At 43.9% G+C, this 15,704-nt stretch overlaps 1 protein-coding gene across 1 annotated transcript in view; it reads right to left on the reverse strand.

The window, feature by feature from the left end:
• Nucleotides 1-5,272: 5,272 nt before the first annotated feature.
• TMEM170B (transmembrane protein 170B) overlaps nucleotides 5,273-15,704 on the reverse strand; it is a 143,696-nt gene continuing 133,264 nt past the window's right edge. Inside the window, exon 3 of the mRNA XM_086965179.1 lies at nucleotides 5,273-7,910. Coding sequence (XP_086821305.1) covers nucleotides 7,780-7,910 — 131 coding nt within the window. The 3' untranslated portion in view covers nucleotides 5,273-7,779. The remainder of the gene's footprint in view (nucleotides 7,911-15,704) is intronic.

Below are 15,704 nucleotides of genomic sequence, written 5' to 3' on the forward strand. Positions count from 1 at the left end.
CTGTGGACCAGAGTAGAGTGGTTGACGGTGTCGAAGGCAGCGCTTAGGTCCAGGAGGATCACTGCCACTGATCCTCCTGTGTCCATGATTTTCCTTGCTTCCTCGACTACCGCCAAAATAGCAGTTTCAGTACTCTGGCCTGGTCTAAATCCTGTTTGGGAGGGTTCAAGCAGACCTTTAGTTTCAAGGTGGGAGGAGAGGCTGTAATTGACGTATTTCTCCGCTATTTTACTAATACCTGGAAGCAAGGAGATCGGTCTGTAGTTGCCCAGTTCTAGAGGATCCAAGTGCGGTGTTTTTAATCAGTGCCTTCACCATTGCTTTTTTCCAACTTGGGGGGACAGTGCCGCCGGTGAGTGAGCTGTTGATTAGATTAACCAGGTGGGGGAGAATGGTGGATGTGACTAATTTTAGGATGTGGAGAGGTGCCGGGTCTGTGGGGGAACCACTTTTGATAGAGTTCAGTATTGGAAGGATGGTGTCGGTCGTTAGGGGGGTGAAATCTGATAGTTGGTCCACAGTTGCTGCAGCAGTAGGGACGATGGGGAGGGTGTCCGGAGTGAGCGAAGGAAGGGAGGTGATGATTTTGTTGATTTTTTGATTGAAAAATTCTGCGAGTTCATTGCAGCGAGCGGTTGAAGGTTCGATCAAGGGAGGGGGCTCAGGTACTTTAAGAAGTTTTTTCGCTATTAGGAATGTCTCCCGCGAAGAGTTAGTGGAGGATCTTATTTTCTCCTCAAAGTAGTTAGTTTGAGCAGTTTTAAGTGCTTTTTTGTATTTGAGGAGGGTTTTTTTATATTCAATTTTTTTCTCGTCGAAGTTTCTCCTCCAGTCTGTTTCTGATTTTTTACAGGCTTTTTTTAGAAGCCGCATTTCACTAGTGAACCAAGGGGAGGAGGGTTTGCCCCGAGGGTTACTGGAATTTTTTTTGGGAGTACTTTGGCCAGCGTGTCTCCTACCCATTTTGCGAACTCTGCGTCGGCAAGAATTGGGTTCGTACCAAGTTTAGGAAGGGAGCATTCAAGCTGGTGTTTCCACTTCTCTACATCCAGTTTGGACCAGGATCGCGTGGGTATGCTAGGTTTTGCGGTGGGGCGAGGGGTGGGGGGTAGCTGCCAATGTATTGGCACTAGAAAGTGATCGGTCCAGGGCATTGGGATGGGCTCTGAGGTAGTGAGGTCATTAATGTTGGAAAAAATAGGATCTAGTAGATGTCCCTGCGTACAGAGAGAAATGACACGGGTAGGGCAGCCGGCCGAACCAATCACAGCACTGGCTGCGGTGGAGGGGAGTGAGGCTGCCTGCTGCGCCGCCTTCCTGATGACGTGCTGCAGGACTTGAAAACCAGGACGGCGAGAGCCGGGACGGAGTCTCCGGACCGTCGGATGGTAAGTTTGCTTTACTTTTTTATACATATTTGTTTCCAAACCCCTCCCGCCGCCCACCTCATCCCCTCAGGTCGTCGCGACCCCATTTCCAACACCCCCCGGAGATAATAGGTTGTGTGCAGTGCTTCCATTTTCCTTGTGGAATTGTGGTAAATTACTGAAGTGTTTGAAAAGGGAGGAGTTCATCGAATTGGATTGGTTACGAGAAGATGTGAGAAGGGCTATCCTGAGCTGGTCACACTAAAGGGTTGGGAGCGGCAAGCAGGGAAGAGGGAACGCAAGGCACAAAGAGGCAGTGTCAGGGAGACCTGTTTGAATGTAGTGGGGGGAGCTGGCTCAAGGACCTGCTCCTTCTGTCCCAGCAAATTTCAGTAAATGTTGCACCGGTCACAAATTTTAGGGAGGGTTGACTGAAAACAGAGGGATGGAAGATTTCAGTTGTTGCAGTGCAGAATTAACTAGAAGCCTGTAGCAGAAAGCAAAAATTATTATTACAGAGGATTCTGTATCTAAAACTCACATTTATTTCCTCTCAGTGCCTTCTTGTCTGCGTTTTTTATGATAGCGAGTGCTTTCATTTGTCCTTCTGAGCCCCTGGCTTGATACAAGCCTGTGGTCCTACGTTTGTTTGTGGAATGTCTCTGTTTTTAGTTTCAAAATCCCCCTAATTCAGTGGCCTTTCCACACCTTATGTATATGCATTTTTGTTATTATTATTGGGACATTTGTAGAGCGCTGCGATTACGCACACCGGCGTGTCCACGCGCTGAAAGTGGGAAATAGGCAGATGACAGGGGACACAAGAGACTGCGCGGGGCATTATTTAGTATAAAGAAATGTTTTTAGTTTTGCTCGGAATCTTGCCTCCTCTGGTTCCAGACGCAAGTCCGCTGGCAGTTTGTTCCAGTTAGTTGCCGCCAGGTATCTGAAGGACCTGCCTCCCATGCGGGCCTTCTTAATTCTTGGAGTCCTCAGTAGGCCGCCCCCTGTGGATCTAAGCGCACGTGTTGGTTTGTACACCTCGATCAGATTAGTCAGAGGGTCGGGTGCCCTGCCATTCAAGATGCGATGACAGGTGCAGAGGGCTTTATACTCCACTCTTCTCCTCACAGGGAGCCAGTGTAGCTGCTGGAGGGCCGCCTTAGAAGGCGCCCTTTTAGGCAATCTGAGAATCAGACGCGCTGCCGCATTCTGCAGCACTTGCAGGCGGGCCATGCTTTTTTCTGGAGCCCCCAGATACAGCAGGTTCCCATAGTCCGACCTAGCTGTCACCAGGGCATGGACCAGGGTTTGACGGGCTTCAAGCGGGAGTAAGTCCAGGACCTTTCTCAGCTTCTTCAGAATCCCGAAACAGACTCCCACCACCCGATTAATCTGGGGGCCAAATGTGAGACTCACGTCAAACCACACCCCCAAATTGCGTGCCTCTAGGCAGGGGGTAGGGGTCGGTCCAAGGCAGGAAGGCCACCATGCCGGCGACCAGGCAGACTGGGCTCTCCCCACCACCACCACCTCTGTCTTGCTGCCGTTCAGCTTCAAGCAATTGTTGGCCATCCATTCGGCAAGATCTTTCATGCACGAACGGAAGCCATCGGCAGCAAGACAGGGCGCATATGAATGTGTATGGAAATAAGCGCTAAAGCAGTGCCTATGCCAGATCTAAAAAAATGCTGTTGAATTGATGAGGCGTTGGTGGCCTGGTATTGAACGGGAGAGTTCTTCACAAACGCATTTGATATGTCTTCTTGTGGTGGCAGTGTATAGTTTGATGTTGTGGTGAACTGTGTGGTGCACTACACAGTTGCACCTGTATAAGGTGGATGCAACTATGCAGTGCTTGGCGCCTGTTGCACAAGAATGTTGTGTTATTTTTTTAATGCTTTTTGAATAAAAACATTGGACCTGGGGAATTTTTGAGTCAAAACACTTCAAGGCCTTCCATGCAGATCAGTGGTCGCTCTGTTGTCGGTGCAGGGTAGCCTTGTCGTCGTTTTTATAATGGGGTGACCCCTTTTGATGAGTCATTGGATGAAACCGAAGCCAGCAACAATCAGGGGTGGAAGGCAAATATAATATATCCCTCCCTGTGTCTTGAAAAACGAATCTGACTTTGTGTAATGTAACTGGTGCTCTTGTACAGCACTACAATGCCCCTAGGCTGAGTTCGCACTGTATAAAAAACTGAAAAAAAGAAAATCATGAGGTACGGCTTAGGTTTATTAGGTACGCCAATTTACTGCCCGTATGTCAGTCGGGGTCGCTCCCTTGTTAGGTAAAAGTCATCCCCAACTTTTACGCCCCCCCCCACTTTGAAATGTCACCAGCCGCCACCGACTTTAAAGACATTTTCTACCCAGTGACAAATAAATGTTGCCCTTCATTCCATTCTCTGAGACATGACCTTGGTATTAACTGACAAACAACCTGTTCTGGGTTGAAATCTATTAGGAATTTGGCATGCATACTATTCGTAGGATACATCATAATGGCTTGCACACCAATAACCATGCACCAATGTTCAAATTCAGTGGATTGGTAGGGAAGCCACCTTATTTTACGCTATCAGCATTTGTGTTGTATTTACCACCATTGGTATGGCACCAAAGTGCCTTCTGAATTCAGATGCCCTTTTTGCATTGTAACGGGATTTCCATTTGCTAGTTGAGAATTGTTGCTTGGTTGTGTAGAGAGGTTTGTGGTAGAGGTATGCATGAGAGTTTACACAGGCAAAGATATACTACATCAAATGGAGTGTGCGCTGAGGTATGCGTTTCAGTCAGCAGAATGTAGACAAATCGATCTTAAAAATGAGTCCAGTGGAAAAGACTAAGCAGCCACATGAAATTGAGTGCAAAATAAATCATGAATAAAAAGGTAGATAAACTCATGTGCCCCTTTTAAGACATCCAACCCATTTAAATAAAGAGTATGGCATTTGTTGCATTGAGGGATAATATGTATTACTGCATCCATCAACAGTGACATCGCCATACTGTGACACTAATAAAACTTTGCGTCAACATGGTTAAATCCATGACTGCCATTACCTTGACTTTGCCAAAGTTCATTTACTATTTTAGCTATAGTCATAGAAATTTGGGTGCTACAACCATACCAGTGTAAAAGGTTTAAGGATGTAAATATGTGTCAACATCATGGGGATGCATCTGAGGACAGCATAAAAATGTGTCATGACAAATGGCTTGATTCAGTGATGACATTCATGTATGTAAACACATTTAAAAAAAATCTTGGTATAATGATCCAAAGTCTGAAAGCTACCAGTGGTAGTTGCTGGAAACTTTGAAATTCTTCGTGTAAAGTGGCACAGATCTTGCGTTATTATTCTGAAATTTTACGAATACCATTTGGGAAACAACTGACAAGGCTTGGGGGATGCCTATGTTCAACATTTTGCTTGCCTGGAATACCAGAATGCGAAAGAAATTAACACCTTTATCAAATGGATATATTTATACCCTAATACAGAATGAGATCCCTTTAAAAACTGTTTTGTAATGTAGATACTCTTACATGGGAAGTACCACAAAAATGAAACTCCTTCAGACCTCAACCTAAGAGCCTTTGATCCCTTTTCCACTTTGAGGCCCCAGACTTCATGACGTCATGTTTCTCACAGACTATTCTCCTACACCTTCAGTGCCGTCCTCTTGGCTGGAGAAAGACGCCGATTATGTCAGAAGCAGCTGTGGGGAAAGAGAGGTTCACAGGCCATACTCTGTAAAAGAGCATTCTCTTTGCTGCACTGTCTGATCATTACTGAGAGGGAAGTCATGGGTGAGGATAGCTTGATTCTTTTAGCGAGCATTTCACTTGCACAGAAACACCGAAAAAAAGGCATTCAAAGTAATTTTCAATAAAGGTTTTCTTTTTTCTAAAGTGTAATGGTGCCACAGAAAATCTGACTTTTACAACATCTTAAAAGCCTCAAAACTGGTTTACCTTTTGGAATACAAAAAGGGAATGAAAAATATAATTTAAAAAAGAACTAGCTTTGCAGGCTCCAATGGATTTCATGAAGAGAACGATTATTAGGCAACTACAGCTGCGAGTAAATACATGACTACCCTCCTTAGCATAAAACCCTTCTAAACCAGATAATACTCAATTACCATTGGGGAGATTCAAAGGAGTTGGTTCATTAGTACAGATTTTTAATACACACACAGAGCTAAACCTGGGAACTTGCAATAATTGAGATCATTTTTGAGGAAATGTTACCCCTTACCAATAATATGAATTAAGATCATGAGTTAGGTGGACTTGACAGCTGATGTCCAGAGTAATGGAAAAGACTATCCAACAGAAGAGAATATATCTTATTTTCAAGCAAGATTCATATTACACAATATATCAAAAAGAATTGTAATTGCAGTTGTTCGTTCTTGATGAGCTAGCTGCAAAAATCACAGATCGCTCAGAACAATAGTTTGAAAGTTTCTTTTCTATCTCTCCTGGTACTAAATGGAACGATTCTGTCAAGAAGGAGTGCGGTGTTCTAATAGCACCTTTCTTGTTTTATGTCGCCTAGAGGATGAGCAGAGGGCATATAATACCCCTATGGTGTTGTCTGCAAAGCTACTGCATATCCCAAGAGGTGTGAATAGGATAACACATCATCGCTTAACTGCAAAGGTTTCTAAGACGTTGGGTCTCTTGGCACCAAAAGAACCATAAACTGTTTTAGCAAATACTCATGCATTCTATGATCATGAATATTTAAAGCATGCTCGTTATATGGTCATGGAAGGGTGTGATCTTCTAAACTGGCCATGAATTGTGCGTAACAATTGGTATGGTTGGGTTGTTTGTGCTTTGCTTAAGACACTTCCCAAAATCTACAGGAAACATTAGCAATTGCAGGAAGTTGCTAAAGTTTATGCACAGTACAGTGTTATTAATTTAGCAATTATTATAGCTGTGGGAAACAAATTATCAACTAAATATTCATGGGCAAGGAATAAATCTGATGTTGCATCAAATAAGAAGGGGCGCTTATAAACTTGAAGGGAAACATATATGTAACAATTTCCATACATGTTTAATCTCTGTATAGTAAGACTTTCCAAAATGTCTCTAATATAGTAGCCAATAAGTATACGGCACCTCATTTTCATCACGTTAAAATAATGTGTACAAATTCATTTAGGAACTATCGATCTGGAAAGGTTTTTCAATTCAGATTTTCTCAGAAATGTGTTTAGAAAGTTAGGGTTTTGTGAAAAAAAGGTGCATGCAAAAAGCAAGGTCCTATAAACTGTTACAAAAACTAGAGTCGTGTTTAATGCACCATCTTATTTGACAATAACAAAGTAATTCTCCTCATCTATGTTTTACAGTAAGAATAGAGTAAGAGTATGTCTCATTTTTGCAAGCTGTTGAATTAACTAATGTAATTCATGTTCAATCACTGCTTTTCAAAATACTGAGATAGAATCACATACGTTTCAATGCTTCAAGTAGACTTCTTCAGCTTTGAGGACTACCAAAATAAAAAAAAAATACACCTATTTCATCATATATGCAACGCAGTGCAGACAGCTGGGAAACCTCCATATATTTTCTCTTGGCGTACAAATCCCTGCTTTGGTTAGCTTGAAACCTTACAAATAATGTATCTAACGCACCAGTGTTGATCACAAAAAAGACATTCATTAACTAAATCCAGAACCTACAGGTCTGGTTTCCCTGCATTTCTTTTCCATTGTTAGAATTCTGGTGGCGTACCTTCTGTGAAATGCCGAGCGTTGGTTCACTCTCCACTCCTGCCTCCATAGTAAATTTATTCAACACTACTACAGAATAAAACAAGTAAATTCAACTCACTAATTCACCTTAGGTACCTGCATGTCTTGTCATGGCGCTTACATAATACAGCAGTAGGTTAAATTAAAAAAAGTAAAAAGAAAAGAATACCCATCAAGTTTGGCACACAATACTGACTCGATAATGTTCTTGTAAATTCACACAGACGATTGAGAACCAGGTCTTAATACACTTGTAACCAAGGAGGACATGATATCTGTCACGTATGTGATGGAGTACCATACGCCATCCTCTTAATCAGGCCCTTTGTATCGTAACAGTAGATATTAATTGAATCAGCAGCTCTTTCAGGGTACTCCATCTTGCATCTCCAGCGGGAAGGATTACACCATGAATGCTTCTTTGGACAGATGAGGTGCAGACCAGTATCAGGAGGGCATTCTTTCTCTGCAAGGCGTAGTGTGTAAACATTGCACGCGGGTGCATCCCGCAGCTGGGCTCTTCTCGTTTGCACAAGTCCATGTCCACAGGCCATTAAAAATCTGCTTCACAGTGGATCAGAGCAAACCCACCAAGTGAGTAAAAAGCAGTCCACAAAGAATACCTAGAGCGTGGCAAGGATCCTAGAAAATGAGATGATGATTGTCAACACTGTCTGTCCAACTCCAAACACCAGCGCCTCTAAGGGAGCCATGTTTTTTCCTGCCACTCTGTATATTCCTGCAACTGCTGCACCTACAATCACAAACATTGGAAAGTTAAAAAGAGTAAAGTATTCTAATTAAATAATTCAGATGAATAACTCACTCAAGGTATTAAATTCTCAATTATAGTTTGCAAGAACAGTAGTAATTAAATTCATAAGACATCTGTACAATCGACCTGAATTGGACATTATCTGAGGGCAACTGCTATGTTGAAATTTGCCATTAACAAGTAGTACACTAAATGAAGGAAACCTCAGGCACCACACATATTTAACAGATTTCCTGGAAAAATCTTAGCAATGTGTAAATATTGGCGGTTCGAGAATATCTATTTTCTTTAATCAAATTATATTGATTTTCAAATGGATTTAAGATATGAAACATTGCAGAGATCAGGTCTAAACAATTCTGAAGTCTGGGTATCACTAGGAGGAATAATCGCTAATTAAAGAAGTATTGCAAATGTGTAGGAATGTATTCCTGGAGGTTGTGCACCTTTTAATGTCTATGTTACCTTTACCAAGTGGTACCCTTACACGCAGCCTTTTCAACAAAGCTAAGTACCATGCGGGCCATTTTCAGGTACATTACAACGCAAAGTTTTACAGCAAGGAAAAGCTATATATATATTTTTTTACATACACGTGACATACACACACATATATACACACACACACACCTATATAGATATGTGAGTATACAGTGACACGTGTATGTGTATATATATATATATAAATAAATATATTTATTTTTTTCCCGCACGACGTACAACGTCGGTGTTACCAAAGAAGGAGAGCGAGGAAAGAGAGCGGTCATGGCGAGGAGGAGGCAGCCAAGGCAGGTAAGTGCCTTTTTTTTTACATTACAATTAGTTTGGGAAGGAGCGGAGTTCCACAGAGATTTTTTCTAACTCCATTGAACTCCGCGTAGAGGCACTACGCCTGCTCCACCCACCCTTACTAGAGACAGGGCTTGCCAAGTGTTAACATTAAAGTCATAGTACCATGTCTAGTGTTACGCGCCGCGCAAGCAAACCCTACCGAGTTGGCTCTGATTACATTGATGAGAGACTGGCAAGCACAAAAGGTTCATGGAGATGTGTGCGTACATGCATGTAGTACTTCGGAGCTCAGGGTCATCATTATGTCCCAGTCCACAAGAGTAAAATAGCACGTTAAATAGATTATACACATACCCTAATGAAAGCATTCAAATTAAGCCCATGTTTTCAAATGGAGGACTTGCAATACATTGTGAAGAAGTTAAATCTGCCAAAATGTGCAGAATGTGTTTATTTGAATGATTCATGCTACACTACCCACTCGTTTTTAGGTCGAGCAGACGTACTCTCAATGCGTGAGCATTGAGAGTGTCTGCTACAGACCTAATGTTGCCCGTATTCAGGAGAGTGGACACGACTCAGACGCGCGCTTTTGCAGTCTCAGTTTTGACCGCGGGAGCGCGCGTCTGAGCCGCGCTTGCGCAGAGTAACTCAGCCCCTGCTCACACACAGCCAGCCCCCACCCCTCTGCATGCACGCATACACACACAGGCGCGCGCGCACACACACACACGCTGCCGCCCCCCACCCACCCCCCTGCATACACACAGACACGCAAGCACGGAGCCCCACTCACCGGGACACATCCAGCCCCCACCCCTCTGCATGCACGCACGCACACACAGGCGCGCGCGCACACACACACACACACAAACACACATACACACGCTGCAGCCCCACTCACCAGGACTTCTACTCCGCAGGACTCTTCCGACGTCAACGGGCACAGGGACACCGGCACTCCGCTCCTTGGCTTCCCGGGCGGACGCCGGCTGCACGCAGGGCTCTCCTCTCTCTTCACCGGAGCCATGCGCCAGCCACTGCAGCCTGCCTCCTGGGAAGCTCTGGTCGCGTGTCCGGCCCCGCCCCCGTCCCAACAAAGGTTGCCTGGCTTCCTGTTGAAGCCAGGCTGCGGTGGTGAGTTTGCTTTTTAACCCTTTCCTGTCTGTAGACACGTCACCCTGGGCTCGCGTCAGCACATAGGACTTCGATATGTGTAAAAGTTATAGATCCATCCCTGGTTCTTCAGATTCCCTGCTGTCTGGTTCTATTCAAGGGAGTGTATTTGAACTCAGTGACTGAGCACAGCTATGTACAAGCAGACTTGCACAACCAGTCAGCACCTTCTGTGTGTGGGTGTGGTTGGAAGCTCTTTTGCTCTCTTTTCTTCACCAGTAGAGATGTGGCTGTTGAGCCGGAGAATGATGTAACACTTACACAATGAAAAGAGTCTAGCTAAACCTCTATTCCGGCGCTTAATTTGTAAAATAATATATGCATAAAAGTGCCGGAGCTCAGTTTTCTCGGGAGTTAACCACAGATTCTACTGAATGCTGGGATTGTTGAATACTGAGGCTGCCTTGTTTTGATTCCACCTCATCAACCTTTCTTACACCACTTTACTCTTCCTGTCTTATACCTCACTTTCCAGGTTCTTTTTCTTACCCCTGCTGTTTTAGTACCAGTTTTCTTATCCTTTCTTCCTTTTTAGCATTTCTCTGTTGTGCTCTACACCAAAGTCAGATGACGAAATATAATTCTTGGACCTCAAAAATAAGTACTGGTGCACACTACCTGCACTACATGCCCATCCCTGTCTGTTTTTAAATCTGAAACACTCAGCTGTGTTGTGTTGGAGGCAGTAGGCTTTTGCAGTAACATCAAGATCTCTGTTGTGACACTAAGTGTGGAACCGGAGAACTACACTGCCAGCTTCTCCTAGTCACCCTCACACCCTCACTCACCCTCACACCCTCACTCACCCTCACACCCCCCTCACAACCCTCACACACCCTCACATCACCCCACCCTCTCACATCCTCGCACCCTCACACCATCAAACCCTCACTCACCCTCACACCATCACACACTCACCCTCACACAATCAAAGCCTCACTCATCCTCACACACCCTCACACCTACTCGGCCACACACCCTCACTCACCCCCTTCACTCACCCTCACACACCCCCTCACCCTCACACACACCCTCACCCTCACACCCCCCCCTCACCCTCACACACCCCTTCACCCCCACACACACCCCTTCACCCTCACACTCACCCTCACACACACACCCTCACCCCCTCTCACCCTCACCCACCCTCACCCACCCTCACGCACCCTCACTCACCCACTCTCACACCCCCTCTCACCCTCAAAAACCCTCTCACATCCTCACCCCGCATCACTCAATCGCCACCCCAACATCAATCTGTGCAACCATTCAACAACTACTTCAAATATGTTCTCTCAATGTTTCAAGCTTTATTACAAATGTAACAAAAACATGTTAATATTTCACTTCTGTTCTAGGAGTTTTGTAACAATAAAAGACACAGAACATAATCTTCACAAGTTATTTACAAAAGTTTAAGCTATTGCCATTATAAATTATAATACCTTTTATTTAAGTATTAATTATGTAAAAAAAAAAATGAAAAGCCATTGTTATTTGTAATATCAATACATGTAAGTCACGTAAATACAACACATATTGCATTACAAGTGCAATATGTGTCACATTTGCAAAAATTATAACTATTGGCATTGTAAATGACAAAGCTATTAATTTCGCTATTTTCAAAAACAAAACCTAACAAAAAAATGTGTCATTTACAATTCCAATAGCTCAAACTTTTCTAATGCGAGACCTATTGCATTGCAAATGCTTGTTCTATTTTGAACCACACATACACACCATGCAGCAAAATGAGCAATTCTCCATATGGCACCGTAGGGCAACGGGTCTCACCCACAAGGGTTGCTCTTTTATTCAGGTACTTAGGAACACTTGCATATTTTTTCAACTTTGCTTCCTAGGCTTGGCAGAAATGTTAAGTCTTAACAAAAATACTTTTGTAAAAACTGAAATTCATATATATTTTTTAGCTGTAACGTGACTGACTTGATGTCGAATGAATCAATGAATAACAGTCTTGCAGCTCTGTTAACTGAATTCATTATTGCACCTTTTAGCTTGAGGTACATAGATATTATAGAGAAGGTGGAATTTGAAACTTTTTTCTCAAAAATAGATTAAGCTCTGAGGCATTTTACAGGCAGCACGTTTCCCGGAAAATCGTGGCCTTTTGAGCTGCAGAAATGCAAACTTCAAAGTGTTACTCCAAGGCCCTTAACCTTGCATGCTGCTATCTAGTCCTAACCACTTTGCAGGAGCCCAAGTGAGCAGGGACATTTTGCACCATATATACGCAAAGCAGAGAGATGGGCAAACGTGTTCAAATAGGTTTTGTCGTAATCTATTTTTGGCATAGAAAGTACACGTCATTGTGAAGCAAATAATGTCAGATGTTGATGATGAATTAGGGTAAGTATTTGCTATGCCACAGGTGATCTCCACAGAAAACAATCATGTAATAATGTAGAAATATGGCACAGGCAGCCACGGTATTTACAGTTCCTTTAATAGCCTGCATCTGATGATAGATGTTTTAGAAATAGAATTTTTTTTTAACTTTACCAAAGCTGTGATCAGTTTAGTGTGCTGCTGAAAAGTTTCTGTCCGGCATATTTGCGCTGTTTGCTAAATCCGGAATCCCAATAACAATGTTTAAAAAAGATGATGAAGTAAGCAGTCAGTGGCAAAGAATACTCATGTGTAGCAATAGATCAATCACTGAGCAATGTATTAATTTGTTTCTCCGCCTTAAGCCATTTGTGTAGCTCATCGTTGTCGGATAAAGAATGTTCACTTGGCGCCCCTGCAAGTGGCCAAGTCACCTGCTAATGTAAAATCCCTTACTACAATATCAGGCCAGGGATCTATTACAATGTCCTCTCTCTTCCAAGTATATCAACTCTTTATTTAAATTATATTTCTTCCGGGACTTAATAAAAAGTACTTGAAAGGTAATTATAGGAATTAATAACACCATAATAAGCACAGCTAAAATCCCAGTATTCCAATGTTGACATGAGTGGTGGTTTCGGCCTCTGAAGGAAAAAACAACTGATGTTAAATACCAAGATCTAACCCTACATTGTCGGGTGTTCCCTATGGAGTGCATTGTCATTTTCTCCATGTTAGCCTAATTGCGCACATAGTAGGCCGCTTATGCTCTATACAAGTAACAAAATATCACGCTTGTTTTTGTGCCAAATTGTTACTGTACAAATAGGCTGCACATGTTTTCATATTTTGTTGTTCTGCTGGGATTCAGTTGGAAAATCTCATGCAAGGTCAAACAACATAGCTTCTTATCTCTGTGGTCGCACACTAGCACCCAGACATAACAGAGAAATCGAGCTGCTGTTTTGAACAAATAGGTTTATCAGACTACCGAGACTTGTCGTTTTGAAAACACACAGAGTTAAGATATACTCGTAGAGCAAAGGTCCTGACAGGACAGAGGCGCGACAGCTGAGATGTAGAACAGCTATCTATGTGTTCCAGGTATGGGGTTCGCCACTAATCCCGGAGATCTACAATATATCATTGTTTCCATAGTGAAGGTAGGCCTAGGTAAATCTATCAGCTAATATGACAAGACGTTTTATTGTACATGGTCTCCGAAGTATGCTAATCACATTGTTGATCTGCATATGTTTTCTAATTGCAGTGCAGTTGCTGCATAATATAGCACAATAGTTTCTATAAATGTTGTAAGCTTTCTTTGTGTCTTTTTGTTCATTGTGGACATATATGAGTGAGAAAATAAAAGATGGTGACCTGCTACCTCGATCCCGGAGAGGGTCTAGGGTGTTGTGCTCTGGGGCACCAAATCACTTGTCTTTCTGTTAAGGTAAGGAGGGCAAATGAGGCACTATTAGCTAGTCTGATTTGGACCCATAGGTACTGATGTGGTATGGTGACTCAGTCCATACATGCTGATGTTCTATGGTCCCAGGCAGAGTCCTGTTTCTGAGCAGAATCCCTGCAAGAACATCTGTTGATCCTAGCCACAAGGTGGCATCACCACCTCACTTTAGGTCTGACAAGGGCAAAACGACACTCAGTTAGTAAAAACTCCCTGTCAAATTTCATTGTAAAGAACAGATTACCGAGGACAAACAATTAGCCTTGTCTCCTGCAGCTGGCTCTCGTACTGCACTTAGATTAGTAGGTACCCTTGGTTTGTACCTGGAATAAAAGGACTTAGGGGAAGACTCCTCAGTACTGTATCTTTCAATAAGGTAAGTAATTTCACCTTTCACTCAAAGGGATGCAAGTAGAAAACAAAAGGGTGTATTTGTATGCAGTATTTATAGAGCACAACTATCACCCAGCGGGTATCTTGGCGCTATGGTACGCGAGTCATCGATCAGTGGAAGGTGCCAAAATGGATTTACCGGAAATCCCTCCGCACAGTAAGGCTCTAGGAAACAGCCATGTTTTGACCTTTTTCCTGAACTGCAGAAGATCCCGAGACTGTCTGATTTCCAGAGGGAGGTTATTCCAGAGTTTGGCAGCGGCCAAGCTAAACGCCCTGCCTCCTGACTTAGCTTTGCGAATTTTAGGAGCTCTCTCCAAGCAGGCTGTGGAGGAGTGAAGACACCTTGATGGTGTGTACCATGCGAAGGTCTCCAGAAGAGGTTTGGGTCCAAAACCATGAAGGGCCATGAAGACCAAGCAGAGAGACTTAAACTGGACTCTCTAAATTATGGGTAATCCGTGAAGTTCTGCGAGGGCCAAGGAGCCTGATGAACGATGTGGTTTCATCAGTGCTAGTTTGGCCGCCAAGGTTTGGACTCTTTGAAGACAGCAGACTAAAAATTTTGCGGCCTCCAATAGTGGGGCGTTACAATAATGCAGCCTGCTGAGGATAATACTTCCAACGACCAGCGCTCTGGCTGTCTTTGGCAGTAGCGGGAGGATCTTCCTCAAGGCTGTGATCAGGGAAAAACAACCCTCCGCCAATTTATTTACGTGTATTTCCAAGGTTAGATTGGCATCCATCATAACTCCCAAATTACGCACTACTTTAGCCGGGACCAAAGTAGAAGCATCTGAAGAAGGCCAAAAATTGTCAGGAAATGGGGAGGGACTTCCCCACCGCACACTAAAGGGCTTCAGTCTTATCTGAGTTGAAATGGAGTGAGTTGGCTCTTATCCAAGAAGTCTCTTCCTTCATCCAATGTGTTTGTAATTTTGAGGGACCAATGGTTCTAGTTCCATGGCACATCAAGGAAGAAGTGCGAGTATGCTTTAGAGAGAGAAACCAGAATGGCTTGGCCAAGTCAGCCAAAATGGAGGACATGCAATGATCTTGCTCCGGTTGCCTTCTCCAACATCCTGCATAATCCTGCTGTCATGAACCTCAACAGCAGGCCCAGAGTCAAAGGGGGTGACCTGGCACAGTAGGAGAGATAAATGGGACCCCCCCCCCTCCTGGTCAGGCGAAGCTTCAGAAGATTGCATGTAACCACAGAAAACCGCTTGGTCGCTCGGCCACACAGAGTGAAAGGGCAAGGGCCACAGCAGATCCCTTGGTCCCAGGTTCACTTGCAGCAACAAGGGTGAGTTGGCTGATCTTCCAGGTATCCCTGAATCGTCGCAATGCTAGGAGCACAGGAGGGGGGCCCAGGAGCTCTTGCTTGGAGGCTGGCCTGCTTGAAACAAGTCTGCTGGAAAATCGGCATGGGGATCCTGCACCCCTACTGACACACACTGTGGACTTTGCCTGGCCCCCTTTGCAGTCCCAGCTGGTTTTGTTCCCAGAGTGTGGGGAGCAACCCCCCAAGGAGTGGAATGGCTAAAAGGAGAGCCAAACCATCCATGGTGGAGGCCTTGCAGGTCAGA

Source organism: Lissotriton vulgaris, chromosome 4_1, assembly GCF_964263255.1.
Source record: "Lissotriton vulgaris chromosome 4_1, aLisVul1.2, whole genome shotgun sequence".
Classification (NCBI taxonomy): Eukaryota; Metazoa; Chordata; class Amphibia; order Caudata; family Salamandridae; genus Lissotriton; species Lissotriton vulgaris.